Raw genomic sequence first — 20,368 nt, 5'->3', positions numbered from 1 at the left:
GTCAAAAGCTGGTGATATCTAGCTGTGGGGAAAATGAACTCTATATGGTGTTTGGGCTAGCCAAGGCAGGAATTACTAAATTTACTCCACCTGTGATTTGTGCTCAGTCAGCCTGATTAACAAAGTCTTGGGTCCTGCGTCTGTTGCTGTCCCTTCCACGACGTCAGGGGGCATAAAACATGCAGCCGATGCCATTACACTAGTCTTTCTTGCCATGTGGTGCCTGAAGTAGAAGCGGTTTGCAAGTGCCTTTTGGCAGACTCCTGAAATTTTCGATGTCAACTCACTGGCTCTGAGCAGAGAATCTGCTCAGACTCTGCCAACTTTTTCTCTAGCATGAAGGCTCTAATTGGCTGGGCTAACCCAGTATCCCAAGATGCACCTCGCCCTAGCCCCAGATCTCATTTGCCGCAGAGTTAGGACGTGGTCTCGCTTGGCTGTGGCCAAGTACCCTTTTCAAATACTTTTCTAAGTATTTTAGTAGTCAGTTGTATTGCAAAAGCTATTTTAATAGCTACTCTTCCTTTTTTTTTTTTTTTTTGACTAGTTCTTGAGCTTTTGTGAGGACTGTTTGTTTGTGGTATCCCTCTGTTTTGCGGGCTAGGCCCGTTTAAGTTAGAGGACCTAGTCCTCTCCAGTGTTCCCTTGTATTTTTTTTTGTGCTGGTTTTGTGAGTTGTGGGTAGTTTTTCCCTCCAGGAAACGTTCAACTTAGTTTACTTGGCCGTTAGTGTGGTTTGGTTTTTCCCGCCTTCCTCTTGTGTTGTCTGTCGGCTGGGTGTTGTGCAGTTATGTCTAAAGAGCATAAACCCTCCGGGTTTAAGAAGTGTACCAAATGTGGCTACAAAATGCCCATTACAGATGGGCATTCCATCTGTGTGTATTGTCCGGGTGCTATTTACCTACAAGAGTCCTGCAGTTTTTGCCACGTGTTTAGCCCTAGGGTACTGCAGGAAAGAAGAAAACTGATTTTGAAGGGGCTGATTAAGCCTGCCTTTGAGGAGGCCTTGGATTCTTCTATGTCTTCTAGTGTTAAATCTAAGCCTGCTAAGGCCAAGAAAAGATCTATGGCTCCATTTGTGTCTCAGGAGCCTTAGGAGAAGGTTTCAAAAGTGGATACTTCCTCCTCTGCTCCATTGTCCTCTGGGCCGCAGGAGGTATCTGTTGTACTGGAGTCTACCTCGGTTCCGATGTTATTGGAGCCTATTCAGAGCCGGTCACCCAGTGTCAGACATTAGTCTCCAGGTAGGAGATCCCGATCTCCTATTTCTTTCAAATCCTCTAGGCTGTCTGATTTGGATGTGGATAGGGTGGTCCAGAGGCTCCTGCAGTCGCTGGTGTTAGCAAAACTGTTTTCGGCTCCGACCCAGTCTGCTCCAGAGCCAGTCCCTGTCCTGGTACCGATGATTCCTCCTCCGAGCACCCATGTGTCTGAGCCAGAGTGCCCTGCGCCGAGTGATGTCCTTGTGTCGGCTCAGATACCCCAGGCGAGTCTGAGTCTGCTCCAACCATGTAGGCGCCATCCTCTGGTTTCTGTACTCTGGTTTCCTCAGTCGGACCCGAGGGGGATACCTCGGGACTTCAGTCTGTTCAGAGTCTCCCTCTCGGTGCATCGGCTCTGGGAATCTACTCCGGTTGTGATCTGAGACTGGTTGGTCCTCTGATTTTGGGGGGACCTGCCTTAGAGGCCATGAGGAGCACACTGGCCAGATAGTTAGTCACATCACTTGGATTGGTCACTGCCCCCATACACCCTGGCTAGAGCCTCCGATGCCCCCTGTCCGTGGATGGCAGAGCCCGAAGGTCTGGGGATACCCCCTTGAGTGGTCCCCTACTTTCTGAGGGGCCCCTCAGTCTGTGCCTGAGGAGGCCCCAGTAAAGTTGTGCAAGAGGAAGCACATAGACTCCCAGGATGAGACCCTCACCTCTGATACTGACCTCGAGGAGTCAGAAGGGTCCCCCAAGTCTTCCTCCAATGTATTTTTCTCCGACATCCTGGAGATTTGAGGCAGAGGTGCGACTGGCCTTCCTAGACCTCCTCTGAGGAGGAGTCTGTATTCCTCAAGGCCTTCGTAGCTCAACCATCCGCCTCCTGGGGGTCTCCACCCTTCGAACTCCTGGATTTGACTTGTCGAAGGGTGTGGGAGAACCCTGATTCTGTGGAACCGGTGCCCAGACGTCTAAAGTTCCTTTCTGCTCCCCCAGGGAAAGAGTTCCTGACCAAAGAGGTTTCAGTAGATGCCTTGGTGGTGGTGGCAGCCACTCAGCGGGAAGTTGGAGAGGAGTCCAGGAGTATGGAAAGCGTACCCTGTCTTCGGCGACCTTTACCTTGAGGTCGCTGAATTACCTTTGTCATTTCACTCTGCTTCAAAAGAGATCTGCTTAAGGAGCTAGGAGATACTCTGGTAACATGCATGAGGCAGTAATGCAAACTGTTAAAGCCCAGTTGTCTACCCTTGGTACCATTGTCAACTCGTCCATGAGGCTCATATCTTATGCAGCCAAAGGGGCGAGTAGGGTTACTAGCTCAGGTGTCGCTCTCAGAAGGCAAGCCTGGATGTGCCGTTGTCATTTCGGAGGCCTTTGTCTTCCTTCACTGACTCCCCTTTTGATGGGTCCTCTCTTTTTGGGACCAAAGTGAAAGACTCCCTCAGCAGATGCGAACAGGAGGGAATGACGCTATCTGCCATAGGGGCCAGTTTCTCTCTCCCTTCTAGGCCTTACCCCAAGGCTCAGAGAGGGGGGGGAAATGTGGTTCAAGAAGTCTCTGAGGCCTTTCCCTACAGCTCAAGGTGAGTCCCCCTCCAGAGGCAGAGGAGGGGGGAAATTATTCTGGAAGATGCCGTCCTAGAGGCAGAAGAGGTCCCCATAACTCTGGAGACCATGATTCTTTTCGCGGATCTTCCTTCCAGTGTTCCTGAGGCGTTGCCTGCCTGTACTGTTCCGCAGCCAGTCGGGGGCCGAATTTCGTTGCATCTGGAAGCCTGGGAAAGCATCACCCAGGATCGTTGGGTGCGTCGAATAGTTACCGGAGGTTACGCTATTCCCTTTGTATCAACACCCCCTTCAAGTCAGAAGAACCCAGACGTCCCACCCAGTCAACAGGATCAAGCATCACTAGAAGTTACAAAGCTGCTAGAAAAAGGAGTCCTCCAACCAGTCGCCTCAAGACCATATCGGTTCAGGAACTTACTGAAGTCTCTCTCTCTTTGGTGCTGAAAAGAACAGGGGACCTGAGACCTATTCTGGATCTGTCGCCTGAACCACTACGTTCTGAAGTCCAAGTTCCAAATGGTCACGCTTCAGTCCATTTTTCCATTGCTGGAAAAAGGAGTATGGATGTGCTCCATCGATGTCAAGGATGCCTACTACCACATCAAGATGGGCAAGGCATCCAGGAGTCCCTTGCGCTTCCGGCTGGGAGTCGGTCACTTCCAGATGTTCTTCGTGTTTCACTGTTGCAGTCATAACTGTAGGGTGTTCCTGCCGGCAGGCAGCCCGAGGTCGGCCAGAATCCCAAAGTCTGGGTCCGGCGTCGGCTGTTCAAGCTAGTACCCTGACATCAGTACGCTCTGGTACATAGCCGTCAGCCGACACCATCTTCTCCAGTCTTTCTTGCCGTGCGGTGGAAAGCAGCTCGCAAGTTGTTGGTTGGCGATTTTCGAACAGCGTATTTGGTTGTTGTCTGTCCGAAGTTCTTACTTCTCTTCTCAAAGCTAAGTACCCGTTAGAATCTTTTTCTTGTTCCTCCGATGTCAGAAAAAGTTAATAATTGTATAGCGTGTGGGAAACAAATACCTCATAAAGATTTCCACTCTTACTGTCTACCTTGCTTAGGCCCTGACCACGGCGTTTCTTGTTGTCGGTTCTGTGCCAGGTTTAACTCTCGTACTATTAAACGCAGGTACGATTGGGCTTTAAATTATTTTGGCAGATGCTTCAATTATAGAATGTCGTCTGACACTACCGGAGTTCAAAAGAAGCGCAAAGACAAAGACAGGCCTCCGAGGTCCAAACAGGACTCGTTGCAGCTGGAACCAGCGTCCGGTTCGGCTGTCGTCAGTGAGGCGCCTTTGCAGCCCCTGTCGTCTGCCACTTCTGAACCGATGGCCGATACGGACTCCCATGGGGAGCCATCAAGGCCCACTACTTTAACTGCTGCAGGACCTTCGGACGTCGCTCCTTCAGATGGGTCCGGAACCGCTGTGCAGGTACCGGCTTCTGAGGGGGTTTTCAGGCCTACTCACATCACTATCGCAAAGGCAAAGACAAAGACTCCTGTTAAGTCTAAAGTTCCTACTCAAGCTGCTTCTGAATCTACTCCCAAGACACAAAAGCAATTATTAAAGATGGCTGAAGATTTGCTTACCATGATTAGGGGTTCTAACCCCCCTCCTGAGAAAAGGCCTCGACAGGATGTTACTCTGGATTCCTCTGATCAGGCTTCTGTTTCTTCCTCAGCTCAGGACGACTACTTTCCCCCTTATGAGGATTCGGATGCTGAGGACTCTCTACCCTCAGCCTCTCCGCCTGAGGATTTCTCTTTTGGGGAAACCTTGCATGAGATGAGGGAACATTTTCATTGGGAAGGGCAGGAGTATTCTGCTTCCAAGAAGAGGCTTAGGGAATATCTTCTTCCCCAGCATAGGCCTTTAGCTATCCCTCCTGTTTTGGACATTGTAGAGGATGCTTTTTCTGAGGCTAATTTGAATCCTGATTCCATGCCTCCTGCTCCTTCTAAGCCTGATAGATTTTATAGGGTTCCTGACTCTCATTTATTTTTATTTAAAAACCCTTCTGCAGATCCTGAAACTATTTCTCAGGGCTCTAAGGCTGCTAAGGTTGCTACTTCTAAAAACCCTATTCCCTCTGAGAAGGATTCTCAGGCTTTAGACAGGTGGGGAAAAAAGGTATATACTTCTGCTACCCTGTCTGTAAGGGCTTTAAATTGCCAGTTTCATATGTTTAAGTATCAGCAATTTCTTTTGTCTGTTTTAAAGCAAAAGCTTGCTTCCCTTCCTGCTTGTGCAGAGGATAAGGAACTTCAGGATGTATTGCATGCTACTGAACAAGTGAACAAACATAGTTTACATTGTGGTTTTGATGCTTTGGATGCTCCTTGCAGGGCGGCAGCCTCTGGTACTGTTATCAGGAGACATGCCTGGCTTCGTGAACAAAGTTTACCTGAGCAGGTTAAGGCTAAGTTATTAAGATGCCCCTGTTCAACATGATGTTCTTTTTGGATCCAAGGCTGAGGAAGTTATTAAAAAGATGGAAGAAAAGGCAAAGTCTATGCAGACTGTAAAAGATTTCTTGCAAGTTCAGCCTCCTAGATTTTCCAGGAATTGGCCCTCTAAAAAGGGGACTCAAAGGGGAAGATATAGACGCTCCAGAGGTTGTGGTCAAGGTCAGGCCTCTTACAGATCTAGACAATGGACTGCTTCTTCACCTAGAAGGGGAGAAGACAGATCCCAATCTCAAAGAAAGCAAACTCAATGACTCTCTCGGTTGGGCTACAGGACCCCTTCACCTGGATGCCCCTCTCAGAGGAAAACTGTCTCTTTACTAAAATTGGACTCGTATTACCCAGGACAAGTGGGTATTGGACGTGATTTTAAAAGGTTACAAATTCCACTTTTACACTTTACCAAAGGCTCACGGTTGGCCAGATCTGCCAAAACATCAATGGTCAGAGGCCTTAACTCAAGTGGATGCTCTTCTGGCCATGAGAGCCATAGAGCCTGTTCATCTCTTGGAGATGGGAAAAGGTTTTTATTCAAGACTGTTTCTGGTTCCCAGAAAACAAAACTCATGGAGACCTATTCTGGACCTTTCTCTGTTAAACACCTTTTTGGAAATTCCAAAATTCAAGATGCTTACTCTGCAACAACTGATTCCAATGCTCTCTCAGGACGCCTGGATGGTGACATTGGATTTAAAGGAAGCCTACTTACATATTCCCATCAGGCAAGAACGCAGGAAATTCCTCAGGTTCAAGGCAGGTTCGAGGCACTTTCAATTCTCTGTATTGCCCTTTGGTTTATCTACTGCTCCCAGAGTCTTTACCAAGTGCCTGGCACCAGTAGTGGCTTACTGCAGACTTCAGGGGATCCAGATTTACCCCTATTTGGACGACTGCCTTATTCAGGCAGACAGCAAAGATCTTCTGCTTCAACATCTGGACTTTGTTCAACGTCTTCTCCTCCTACTGGGATTCTCAGTGAACACAAAAAAGTCACATTTGATCCCTTCTCAACAAATGGTATTCTTGGGAGCTCTCTTAAATACAACCTTACAAAGGGCCTTCCTCACTCCAGAAAAACAAACTCAGCTGGCTTCTACTTTCAGCACCTTAGCATCTCAGCTCACTGCAAGGGAATTCCTGCAGGCTCTGGGCTACATGGCTTCTTGCATTCTGTTGATTCCAAATGCAAGGCTTCACATGAGAAAGCTCCAATGGTATCTGAAAAGTGTATGGTCACAACATTACCACGATCTGGATATTCTGATTCCTCTGATCCCCTGCCTTCAGAGGGAGTTCCTCTGGTGGTCCAGGGTTTGCACTCTAAACGAAGGAAAGCCTTTTCGTCTTCCTCAACCTACTCAAATCCTTACCACTGACGCCTCGGATTATGCTTGGGGAGCACACTTTCTAGACAATTGCCAGCAGGGAACCTGGACAAAGGAGCATCTTCACTGGCACATCAATCTGAAGGAAATGTTGGCAGTTCAAAATGCCCTTCTAGCCTTCAGAGCCTTCTGCAACCAGGGCCTCTGCTGATTCGCACAGACAACACCATGGTCATGTGGTACATCAACAAGCAGGGGGGTTCTCATTCATATCCCCTTTGCAGACTAGCTATGATTTTATGGGACACAGCTCTAAACTTGAATCTACATCTCCAGGCTCAATTCATTCCAGGGAAACAGAATCTCTTAGACAGCCTGAGCAGAAACATCTCAGATTCTCACGAATGGATGTTAGACACCAACTTATTCAACAGGATTACTGCTATTTGGGGATGTCCCCAGATAGATCTGTTTGCATCCCATCTCAATCATCAGCTACCTCGCTTTTGCACCAGGTCCTTCCACAAGACAGCTTGGAGAGTGGATGCCCTGTCCTTCAGTTGGAGAAGCCTTTCAGCATATGCCTTTCCTCCTCTTCCTCTACTACCTCTGGTATTACTGAAGATAAAACAGGACAAGCCCAAATTCCTCATCTTGATTGCTCCAAATTGGCCTCGACAGTTTTGGTATCCAACTTTAAAGCACCTGTTCTTGGGGCCTCCTTGGATTCTCCCTCTGAATCCTTCGCTTTTGTCCCAGCATCAGGGTCAGTTACTACATCCCAACCTCAAGACCCTTTGCCTGGCAGCGTGGCTCTTCAAAGAAATTTGATTTCCTCTAGTCTTCCCAAGCAAGTTTTGGATGTTCTTTTGGAAGCTAGACGGCCTAGCACTAGGAAATCCTATGCCTCTAAATGGAAGAGGTTTTGTATTTGGATGCAGGCGAGGCTCGGATCCTCTGGTACCTGATCTCTTCTATTTTGCTTTACCTTTCAGAACTTTTGTCTAAAGGACTTTCTTTTCTTCCATTAAGATTCATGCTTCTGCTATTTCTGCATTTCAGTTCTGATCCTCCTGTTTTTCTCATCCTTTGGTGAAGCAATTCTTGAGAGGGGCTAAAATTTGCGCCCCCAGGACCCCTCCTGTCCCGGCCTGGGATCTTAATTATGTTTTGGAAAAACTAACTTTGCCTCCTTTTGAGCCTGCTGCATCTTCAGATATTAAGTTTTTATCCTGGAAGACTGTGCTTTTATTGGCATTGACCTCTGCCAGAAGGGTCTCAGAGTTGCAAGCTCTCATGGCCGTGGAACCGTACCTTATTTTTCATCAGGACAGAGCATCTTTGAGGACCAATCCTACTTTCATGCCTAAGGTGATTTCGAAAGTGGCTTTAAATCAGACAATTCACCTTCCTACTTTCTTTCCAAATCCTCAAAATAAAGGGGAAAGGATTTTGCATTCATTGGATGTGCACAGGCAGTTATGATTTTACCTGGACAAGACTAAAGAGTTCAGAAAGTCTAATCAATTATTTGTTTCCTTTGCCTCCAGTTCTCTTGGAAAGCCTATTTCTAAACAAACTATTTCCAAATGGATTGCTTATGGAATTAATTTTTGTTACACTCATCATGGGAAACAGTTACCAGGTACCATTAGAAGTCATTCTACTAGAGCAGCTGCCACTTCTACAGCTTTCCTCAGAGGAGTCCCTACCAAGGATATCTTGGAAGCTGCCACATGGAGTTCTGTGCATACTTTTTCCAAGCACTACAATCTCCCCCTGTTTTCTAAGACTAGGGCAGGCTTTGCCTCTGCTGTTTTGCAGGGTATTCTTGCCTCCCCTTCTATCTAAAGCCTCCTCCCCTTTTACACTGCTTTGGGATTCCACCCTACAGTTATGACTGCAACAGTGAAACACGAAGAACATAGTACAGTTGTGTACACCTACCATAAATGTAGATGTTAGAGTGTCTTCACTGTTGCAGTCGGGGTTTCCCTCCCTCCTATTTCTCACTTTTCCTTTTTTGTGGTGTATTTGTGTTTCCTTGTTGGATTCATTTTTGTTTTGTTGGGGATTTCTGGCATCTGGGGCAAGAAAGGCTGGAGAAGATGGCGTCTGCTGACAGCTATGTACCAGAGCGTACTGACGTCAGGGTACTAGCTTGAACAGCCGACGCCGGACCCAGACTTTGGGATTCTGGCCGACCTCGGGCTGCCTGCCGGCAGGAACACCCTACAGTTATGACTGCAACAGTGAAGACACTCTAACATCTACATTTATGGTAGGTGTACACAACTGTACTTTTCGTGCCCTGCCCTTTGGTCTCACCACAGCCGCCAGGGTGTTCAAGTGTTTGGCAGTGGTGACAGCTCACCTGAGACGTCGGGGATTCCAGGTGTTTCCGTATCTGGACGACTGGCTTCCCCCCGCCCCCACCAGGCATCTGCTTGTGCAAGCCAGGGAGACTGCCATAGCACTGTCAACAATTAGGAATTACTTTAAACTGGGAAAAGTCTGCCTTGCTGCCCTCAGCATGTTTTTATAGGCGCAGAGCTAGACTCTATTCAGATGCGAGCCTTTCTGCCGCAAGAGAGTGAGTGCTGCAGTCTCAGATCCACGCACTGTTGCCCCTCAGAGTTCAAGCCAGGTTAGTTCTCCAGCTTTTGGGCTCCATGGCCGCCACCATCATGCTGGTGCCTCTGGCCAGGTTACATATGCGGATTCTGCAATGGCTCCTTTCTGCCCAATGGTCATTTCAGAAACTTCCTGTTTCCCACTTGATACTTCTCACGGAATGGTGCAAACAGGACCTCCGCTGGTGGCTACATTCTGCCAATCTGGACAAAGGGAGGAGCCGGATTCCTTTGTCTCCAGTGGCCACGGTGACCACAGATGCCTCCCAGATGTGGTGGGGGGGCATTATCTTGGCAGGACGGTCCAAGGCACATGGCAAGATCACTAGGTACATCTGCACATCAATGTCCTGGAGATGAGAGCGGTGTTTCTAGCGTTGCGAGCACTCCAAGACGCACTACCTCTGGGAACGATTGTGATTCACTTGGACAACATGTCCGTAGTGTGGTACCTGAACAAACAAGGGGGAACCAAGTCTTATCCCCTCTGCAGAGAGGCCGTGTGAGTGTGGTGCAGCGGTTCTTAGTGGCAATGCACATTCCGGGAAAGTCCAATGTGATAGCGGACAGGCTGAGCAGAGCTATTTTGATGCCTTACGAGCGGTCCCTGAACAACCAAGTGGCGGTTCAAATTTTCAACAGTTGGGGTCAGCCTTGCTGCGATCTCTTTGCCAGTTCCCTCAATGCCAAATGCAGCGAGTACTTCACACTGATCCCCCCACAGGGGGAGTCACCCAGGGATGCTCTAGCCCACGATTGGCCTCCTGGTCTGGTCTACGCTTTCCCTGTTTTCTGTTACCAAGAGTGATTCAAAAAGCCATATCCTTGGGAAGCAGGATGATTCATATTGCTCCACACTGGCCTCTACAAGTATGGTTCCCTTTTCTTCAGAAGTATGCAGTAGACGGTCCTTGGACTCTGGACCCAGTGCCAGACTTCCTGACTCCCATGTCAGGCCAGCTCCATCCATCCCTGCGAACCCTCAGGCTGACTGGATACTCCACTTCCATCACTAATTAGACTGCATTCTTTTTCACCGGAGGTGGTACACATCTTGTCTTAATCTCCTAAATCTTCTACCAGGAAAATTTATTCCAGCAAATAGAAGAGATTCTCCATTTGGGCTCGGGCCCAAGGTTTGGACCCCCTTCACAGCCCCTATTCCATCAAAAATTTTTTTTTTTTTTTTTAGCCATGCTTTTCAGTCAGGGCTCGTACCCGCTACCGTTAAAGTGCAATTGGCTGCAATCTCCAATTTCCATACATCTCTTATGGGCCATAAACTTTTGCAAGGCCTTCTTGAAAGGCGCTTGGCTACTTCGCCCTCCTGTGTCTGAGCCTGTCATGCCATGGGACATAAACCTTGTGCTACAAGCTCTGTCCATTAAACCTCCGTATTTGAGTTTTCATAAGGACAGAGTTTCACTGAGACTTAACCCATCCTTCCTTCCAAAGGTGTCATCCACTGTTAATCTCCGATCTATCGAGGTAACCAGTGTTCTTTCCAAATTTTTCCAATTAAGCAAAGTTCAGGTTCCATCAGTTGGATGTGCACAGGCAACTGAGGTTCTATTTACACAAGACTAAACAGGTTAGGAAGTCTGATCAACTGTTTGTGTCCTTTTCAGAGAACAGAGCAGGTTGTCCTGTTTCCAAGTGTGCAATTTCTAAATGGATTAAAGATTGTATTTCCTTCATCTACTCGGCGGCAGGCAGAAATTTACCTTTTCCCGTCAGAGCTCACTCTACCAGGGCAATGTCTACATCAATAGCTTTCCATTCCAGGCTTTCACTGGATGATATTTGTGCTGCGGCCACGTGGGCCTCTCCTCACACCTTTATCACTCATTACAAGCTGGACGTGGCTTCTAGGGGCCGGGCTTCCTTTGGTTCCACAGTTCTCAGGAGTATCTTTCTATGAGCCTCCCAGGATAGAGGTGCTGGGGACGCTGTCCCTTGAGTAAAGAATGGAGGCAAGATAGGACCACATAACATCAGTTAGTTATGTACTCACCAAAACAATCTATGTATGTGGTCCATCTAGTCTACATTCTTACGTACCCTCCCACCTGCCCCCTTCCTAGAGGATTTGGAGGAATATTGGCTCTGTGAACCCTTCAAGGTCAGCTGCCTTTCTTTGGCTGGAATTCCAGTGTTGGTCATGTGTGGGTTATGATTGGTATGGTTGCAAACAAGATCTGGGGCTAGGGTGAGGTGCATCTTGGGATACCGGGTTAACCCAGCCAATTAGAGACTTCATGCTAGAGAAATAGTTGGCAGAGTCTGAGCTGATTCTCAGCTCTGAACCCGTGAGTAAAGAATGGAGGCGAGATGGGACATGGTGAGTACATAACCAACTGTTTTTTGAGTTTCAGGACCGAAGTCTTCAACTAAAGCTCTACTTGGGCAGGACTAAACCTCAAATGAAATCTGAACTACTGGTGGCATTTGCTGCAAGAACAGAGGGGAAAGCTATTTCAAAACCAAACATTTCAAAATGGCTAGGCCACTGCATTCATTTTTGCTGTAAGCACCATGGCAAGCCTATCCCACAGGGCATCAGACACCATTCAACCAGGGCTGCATCCACCTCTACAGCCTCTCAGGGGCGTCCCTACTAGGGACATCTTAGAAGCTACCTGGAGTTATGTACATACTTTCACCAAGCATTATCATTTGCCAATTTTATCTAAACCCAGCACTGGTTTTGCCACTGCAGTCTTGCAGGGCCTTATAGCTGGCCCTAATTCTATTTAAATTTCTCCTCCCCAACCTTGGCTTTGGGAATCTACCCAAATGTAATGACTGCAACAGTGAAACATTAACATAGTACAGTTGTGTACACTTACCATAAATGTAGATGTTGGAGTGTATTCACTGTTGCAGTCCTGGTTACCCTCTCTGCAGTCCCCTTTTCTTCCTTTGGCTTTACCTTTAATCTCACTTACTGTGCTCTAAAAGTTTTTTTGTGGTGTTTGCTTTTCTGTTGGAGGTATATCCTTGTATTTATCTATTTTTAATTGCTTTCCATTAGGGGGCACCTGTCATTTGGGGCAAGAAACTGATGTAATGGCGTCTGCTGCATGTTTTATACCCCTGCCATTTTGTTAATCAGGCTGGCTGAGGGCTACTGCAAGCAGATGACTCGAATGTAAAACATACACTCTTAACATCTACATTTATGGTAAGTGCACACCACCACTGTACTTTTCCCAGTGCCTCTGTCAGGTAGAGCCACTGGAGTGATCTCTAGGGTGAATTTTTTATTTCCCATTCACTCAAGATTTCTCTTGAAGAGGGCCGGTGTGGTGCTCTGACATGTAAGGGAAGTCTATTCCATAGCATGGGCAGTCTCCCGGTTTTGAACCTGCACCTCCAGCTTGTTCTGTTGGTTGTGGTATTGAGGTTGAGGTCTTTAAAGCATGTGGTGCAGAGGGATTGGGATTTCTTTAGATGTAGCATTTCTAATGGAGTTGGATCAAACATAGATTTGTAGGTCAAGCAGAGATCGCCCCTAAGTAGGCGATATGAGATGGAGAATAGTGGCGTTTGTCTATATAGGACAAGTTTTTAAGTCCTAGAATCCTTTTTGTGAGGTACTTTTGCGGCTTCTCCAGTTGTTGCAGTTGTCTAGAGGTACATCCCAAATGAGGCATTGTACTCAATTGGCCTAATGAGGGAAGAGTAGCGGGAGACAATGACCTCTTTCTTCTTGGATGCAAAACCCTTAGTAATGAGATGTGCCACATAAAGGGACTTTCTAACCACAGTGGCAGTGTGGTGGTTGAGCGAGGTTGCTATCCGGTTTATATCAGTCCGTCGAAACTGTTGAATATCAAATGCCAGATGTTCAAACTGTAAAGTTAGAACACTGGTAATTGCGAAGTCGCAGCCCACCGAATTCTTTCCCAGGGAAAGAATTTGGTGGGCTGTTTCTGTGGCTTCGAGTATCCGGACTGGTGGGAAGTTACAGGTCTGGTTCAGGTAAGTGTGCGATTGTGTGGATGTTGAGACGTGGGTGAGGTGGGTGTGCGATAGTGACAGACCTTAGGGTTTGGGTTAAGGTAAGTGGATAGGCAGTGTATGTACAGTTCAGTGTAGGGTTTAGATGTAGGATTTTGTGTGTGTGGATCGATGTTTTGGTGTATGTTCCGTGTGTTCTTGGAACAGCATTTTTTTTTTTCCATGGGTGAAAGTCTGTTTTAAGACTTCGATGTTTTTATATTTCGTGGTTTGAAGTTCGAACATATGGTGTTCAAACTTCAGACGTTTTGATGAACTAATCTCCTCTCTGGTCCAGCTGGTGAATCTGGGAATCTTGAGGCAATGTTACCACTGCCTCATGTACACAGACAACCCTCTCCTCCTCTCCCAACACGTGAGAGAAGCAACCATATAGCCAAACTGGAGGCTAAGCTCTCTCAACTCAGTACTGGCGTAACCAGTCAGGAGGAGAAGGAAACCACACTCACTACAATTCCAGTCTCACATAGACCTACCACGACAGCAAACCAAACACATAAGCACACAAAAACATACTCTGAGGCTCTAAATAATAATCTGCCTAAGCAGCAGACACCCAAGCAACCACTACCCCAAAACAAAACACTTGCAACACATAGCTCACAAAGCCAGTGTGCCGAACAGTCACGGCCCTTAAGGCTAAACAACACCTGATACACTTGTAATAGGTGACTCTGTCGTCAGGCACACTGACGTCCCGCTCACCAGGCTGAACAAGAAGGTCACGGTGAGCTGCCTGTCTGGCGCTAGGATCCACCACATAACACAAGCACTCGGGTCACTCCAAGGCAAGTACAAATATGACTGTCATTGTCCATGCTGGTGTGAATGACCTGAGAAGTACCTCCCTGGACTACATGAAAAGAGACGTAGAGGAGCTCTCTGAGCATGTAGCCCAGGCCGGTATGACCCTGACCTTGAGTAGCATCTTATCCTCACCAAGAATGATGCTACAAGATGATAAATTTCAACAACTGGCTTAAGTATTGGTGTCATTCAAAGGGGATCCAATGCCTGTCAGCCTGGGGTGACATGCTCGACAAGCCACGATGCTTTGCTAGGGACGGCTTGCACCTGTCAGCCCTGGGCTTTCGGATATTGGCAAAGGCTCTTGCTACCCCCATAGTGCCTTTTTTTAGGCAAGGCTCAAAAGACAAACCCACCTCCATAGGTATCACAAAACGCCAGAAGTCTAAACCTCAAGATGCACGCACTCAAAACTCTCAGCATGGAGAACATCGATATCTGTGCAGTAACAGAAACCTGGTTCGGGGCTCACGAGAACACCCCAGCACTACCAGGTTATACCTCATACCATGCTTTTCGGCTCCAAAACTTGGACTGAACCACAGAAGGAGGGGGGGGGTATCAATATTCGTCAGATACCCACACCTCCAGGTTGGTGGCAAAGCACGAAGCATCAGAGACTATCTATGTGCAAGTAACAGTGGGTAAAACTGCCTTCCAGTTTATAGCCTGCTACAGACCACCCTCCCAAACCCAGGAACTCCACCCGGTCTTCCTGAGAACACTGGAAAATATGAAGGTCTCTCCAAACACCATTATATTGGGCGACTTCAACTACCCAAACATAGACTGGGAGCATTACTCTAGCTCCAACACCCTAGCCCAAAGGTTCCTAGAATTTATAAGCTCAAATGCTATGGAACAACTTGTTACCACTCCCACAAGAGGGGAAAACATACTGGACCTGATCATCACCAACATGGGCACTCTATGCTCCAGACCAGAAGTGTATCCCTCACTGGTAAGATCAGACCATAAACTAATCTCACTGGATATTCACATCCCGACCCCACCCCCCCTGCCCAGAAAATCACAGTGAAAAAAACTTCCCGAAAACCGAGGTGGAATCCTTCAAAGCCCCCCGGGCCTGTGGAAAATACGGCCCAGACTGCAGAATCCTTTATAAACGCATTCTATGAACCCCTTCAGAAATGCATGGATGATGCATTCTCAAATAAAACCAAGACCCAATCCTCCAAAGGGAGACGTCCTGTCTGGTGGACCCCAGCCATAAACAAACTATATAATAGAAGGAGGAAGCTACTACATGATGGAGCAAAATCCCAAAAAGGGAAGGCATCTCTAATCGGTATCAAAAATCTATGGGCACTCATAAAATCGTCTAAGGCCAGCTTCGAGAGAAAAATTGCACAGGACACCAAGGATAATCACAAGGCTTTCTTAAGGTATGTTGGGAACCTGGGTGGGAATTCCCAGATATGCTCAGAATTGGTCCAAAATGACAAATACACCAAACCCACAGACATTGCCAGCATCCTAGCTGACAGGTTCAGCGCAAACTCCCCCCCCACACACACACACCAAAAGGGCAAATATCTATCCCAGCAGAGTGCTGCCCCCCCTGACATCTCAGATGCTCAGGTAAGAGCCGCCATCTCCAAAGCAAAAAACACAGCATCAATGGGACCAGACGGTGTCCCGGACTGCATCCTACATGAACTCCAAGAAGAGCTAAACCCAAACATAAAACTACTGTTCAGTCTCAGCCTTACTACAGGAATATGTACCCAAAGAGTGGCGTACAGCAACAGTGGTCCCTCTCCACAAAGATGGTGCCTCAACGGATCCTGGAAACTATCGCCCCATAAGCCTGACTAGCTTGGTCTGCAAAGCTATGGAAAGGATCATCATGGACCTCAAAATAAAGATATTGGGGACCTACAGGCACTGGATCCTACCCAGTTCGGCTTTAAGGGCAGATCCTGCCTCTTAAACCTGGTCGATTTTCTTTGAAACTGTCACCAAGGCCATTGACGAGGGGAAGGTGGTCCACACCGCCTACCTGGACCTCGCAAAAGCCATCGATACAGTACCCCACTCAGGCATTATAGATAAGCTCACCAGCTTAAATATAAACCCCTATGTCACTAGATGGGTTGCAAACTGGCTCAAGGACAGAACCCACATGGTTAGAATTGCTGGAGCCATGTCGGACTCCAAACCGGTTACAAGTGGCGTCCCACAAGGCTCAGTCCTGGGACCTCTCTTGTTCGGTCTGTATTTCTCTGAGGTACAGGCCAACATGCAAGGACTGTGGCTGACCAAGTTCGCAGATGACTGCAAACTGGGCGCCATAATCGACACTCCAGCAGACAAGCATCCTCCAAAAGGGCTTCATAGAAACAGACAACTGGTGCCAGAGCCATGGCCTCAAGCTAAATGCCAAAAAGTGTATAGTCATCCCCTTTGGCAAAAACAAAGTGCCCACAAATTACCACATAGGTGGTAATCTATTAAGTACAGAAGAAGTAATTAAGGACCTGGGGACCCAAGTTGATAGCAATCTCGCATTTGACAACCACGTGGTCAAAGTGGTTAGAACATTTTATATAGCCTACCTAATCATGAAGGGATTCACATCTAGATCAGGGGAGGTCATCGTGCCTCTTTACTCATCCCTCATCAGACCCATAATTGAGTACAATGCCCCTTTTGGGATGTACTTTACTAGACACCTGCAGCAACTGAAAAGACCCCAAAAGTACCTCACCAAGAGGATCAAAGGGCTCAGATGCCATATGCTGCCTGGTTAAAGAAACGCCATACTCAGTGGCATACCGCCTGCTCAGAGGCGATCTGTGCCGGACGTATAAAGCCATGTCCAACCCAGAATTAATGGACATGCTGCACCTCAGAAAATCAAAATCCCATCGAGCTACGCGCTCAGAGACTTGAACCTCAGCACTGAAATAAATAGGACATGCTGGAGGGACAGATTCATAACCCAGAGGCTCCCTTCACTCTGGAATAAAATCCCAGTCAAGGTTAGGCAGAGTCCCTCATTGACTCTCCAAGAGGAATCTTGATGAGTGGATGGGAGATCGTAGGTTTTCCCCAGGTATCACTTCTGTGTCACTGTTAGACAGAGGCACAGTATACTAACCTTGAAAAAGGGCATAGCAAAATTAATTTAAAATGGGTGGCGAAAGCCAAACACCCTGGTTAGGGTTATAAATGCCCTAGGGCAGATGGCCTAGTATGAATCTGATGTAGACCCTGTTGCTGTCATCCTGTTTTCCCAGATCTTGTAACTCCTCCCGTGTTCATTGGACTTCCATCGATGTAATTCATGGGAACCAGCTTTTTCCCTAAGGGGGCGACTACATTTTTTGGTATTGAGCTTAAGGCCATGGTTCTGACACCAGTCATTGGTCTCAGTGAGGCCATTCTGTAGGATGGTCAGCATCACTTGGGGAATTGGTAATGGCTCCCAACTTACAATTGTCTGCAAACTTTGTCCGCCAGAGTCCCATAAAAGTAAAGAGGAAGAATTTTGTTCTGGCTTATAGAGGTGTTGGACTGGAAATAGTTGTGCATGTCTGACAGTTAAGTGAGGTGTTAGTGTGGTTGGCCACCTGACTAGTTCTCTCTCGTGTGGTTATGTAGATGCAGCATCCATGGGCTGTTAGCTGGAAACTTGACAGAGGGTGTCTAAAGCTCCTCAATGCTACCATTGGCAAGAATTTGCTTTTTGGGGAGCCTGACTTTTAAAAATGGGGCAACGGGGCAAATTTATGTAAGGAGCCAAAGCTTTTTAACCCACCTGTGTTTGGCAGTGATGGCATAGTGGATAGTGTTTCCTCACAGCAAGAGGTTCACCTGTTGCCGGAAGAACTTTGTATGAAGTCTACATGTTCTCCCTGTGTTCCTGTTTATGCTTCGGTTTCCTTCCACGTTCCAAAGACGTGCAGGTAGGTGGATTGGACCCTCTAAATTGGCCATAGGTGTGTGCCTGTGCTGGTGTGCTATGGAAGAACTGCTGTGACAGGACTAGCCACATGGCAGTGTAAATATAAATTGGCACCCTGACCCCTTGTGTAGAAATGGGGTGGATGGAAACTAGTATAACTACTGTACTGTTCCAACTCTGAACCATTTTACTGTAAGTAGGGCAATGGTAAGAAATCCCAGTGTTTGGTAAGGAGCAGCTATGACTGTGTGTGGCTGCCAACCCCTCAACATCCACAGGGAGACTAGACTGACTCTGCCTCCCAATATTGAGGGTTTTTTTTTTTTTTTTTTTTTTTTGCCAAGGACTTGTAGGTTCTACAGATTAGTATGTAAGAAAAATAACACTTCAAAGCTGTTTCATGCATTAAGGAGAGGAAGGCAGCTGTAGAGGGGCCTATCTTAAACCTTGAGACCTTGAGGCTGAACACCGACCCCCCCCCAAAAAAAAGTACACAAATTCAAGATCTTTACTTACAAGATGCTGTATCTGTCTTGTACCTCAGAAGCCTTGTTGGATAATACCAGCCCCATCCACAGGGACTGCACACACACACTGGTTCTGTGCATGTGGTTGGCTTTATTAGTTTGGTTTGTATATATTGCTTCCACAGTATACACAGAATGGATGCCCTGTAATTGCCTTTTGCATAAACTCTGGCATCCATAAACTCTGGCATCCATATCCATACTTGTACAGTTGCCGCATCCAGTAGCCTCTCAGGAGGTGGTCAGCAGGGCCCTTTCTCCATGAATCTGCCTGACAGCTTGGGGTTCTCTCTGAACCTCCAAAAACCCTGCCAGAGACCATAAGATATTAACTCTTCTGAGTCATTCGGATTCTAATCTGAAGTAAGCCTTCCCTTTTCTGGAGAAAGTGGAAGACTTGAAAACTCATGGCAAATGGCTTTCTCATTACTGTTTAATAGTACCCTGATTTTTCTCATGCTAGCTTACAGTGAAAGCTATGGTTGTGTCTCAGAGCCATAATGGTCCATCATCCCTGTTAACATGGAATGGCTTTTCTAACTTTCCATACATAGCTAGAGTTTCTTTGACCCCAGCACAACTGCTTCTGTACTGGGGTGTGGGGGGGGGGGTACACTTTGGAATGAACCTAGTCGGGCCATAACAGATGCTTCAAGTTTAGCTTGGGGTGGGCTGTTCACCCACAATTTTAAGAGTCTGGGCACAAGTATTCACTGAAGGGAAATTTAAATAAACATCAAGGAAATGTTGGCCGTGATACAGGGATTAAGCATTTGAGTGGCAAAGCCACCATCACCATAGATGTACTTTAACAGTCAGTGGTCTAAGATCCTAAGTCTGTTCAGAGAGCTAGACCTGCTTGCAACACAGAACAAAGAGCATGTCTTATTTTCTAGATGGCACAGGAAGAGTGCATACAGAAGTAAGCCTGTTCAGTCTAGAGTGCCCACTGCCAGTGGTCCCTTTTCAAGACTCTCTTGAGCAGAACACGGAACAAAAGTGCCCTAACTGGGCACTCATCTTTGCTGTTGAGGTCATTCCAAAGCCAGAGAGACCATCTATAATTAAGTTCCAAGGATTTGAGGGAATTGTACTGGTGGACTACTTTGTGTATGCACTGGTGTACGTTGGAAGGATGTCTGCCAGTCCTGGGGAAGGATTCTCTGGTGTTCGGGTATGCCTCATGCTTTCAAGACAGGGAAAACAAAGATCATTACACTAACACCTAACTTTATGGCAAATACATACATGACTTTACTTCCTTGTCCCACATTTTTCCCATATTCTGCACCTGAAGACTGGACACGCACCTTCTGTAATTATCTTCCTTTCCCTTGTCAGGGGTGGATATGAAGGTTTTGCATTGGGTAGGAAGATGCTGCTGTTACATTGGCATAGGAGTTGGTTGTACTACCGGGGGAGGGCTCCTGAATTCTGGAAATTGTTCTCTTGAAGTGAGGCATGTCTAGAGTCCCATAGTAAGGATTATTGCAACAGTCCTCTTTCCAGCCTCTGTGGTAAGCTTGCTACATAACTGTGCTACTTTGTTTCTGAAGAAATTAAATGCTGCTTTTAAGATGCATCCTGTGATGTTTTGGCAAGTACAAATGATGAGCCATCAGGGACTTAATGCTGATGCGTGATGTTATTTTAAGTTCTGATGTACTTGCTTGTATCTTTATTTCGGTTTATAGTCGCTTAACACCTGACTGTTTTTTCCAGGTTTTTCTCTGTATGTTGGGAATCTGAAGCACACAGAAGATCAGGATGAACTTGTTGAAGCACTCACACAGTTTTTCTCCACATATGGCCTCAATGTTACAGATGTGAGAATTGCAACAACAAAGTAAGTTTTAGATATTTTAGATAATATCTGTC

General features: G+C 46.9%; 1 protein-coding gene and 1 non-coding gene across 2 annotated transcripts in view; both read left to right on the top strand.

Annotated features, from left to right (window-relative positions):
- Positions 1-20,368, top strand: part of LOC122801350 (nucleolin-like) — a 345,442-nt gene that overhangs the window by 54,635 nt on the left and 270,439 nt on the right. The window contains exon 7 of the mRNA XM_044070890.1: positions 20,213-20,336. Coding sequence (XP_043926825.1) covers positions 20,213-20,336 — 124 coding nt within the window. The remainder of the gene's footprint in view (positions 1-20,212; positions 20,337-20,368) is intronic.
- On the top strand, positions 20,091-20,156 carry LOC122801452. Its single transcript, XR_006364728.1, has one exon. It is a non-coding gene; the product is annotated as a small nucleolar RNA SNORD82 (small nucleolar RNA).

The sequence above is a fragment of the Protopterus annectens genome, chromosome 4.part1, assembly GCF_019279795.1.
Source record: "Protopterus annectens isolate FY-2018-M chromosome 4.part1, PAN1.0, whole genome shotgun sequence".
Taxonomy (NCBI): domain Eukaryota; kingdom Metazoa; phylum Chordata; order Ceratodontiformes; family Protopteridae; genus Protopterus; species Protopterus annectens.
Note: the sequence above shows the minus strand (reverse complement) of the source record. Positions and strands in the feature narration are given on the sequence as shown.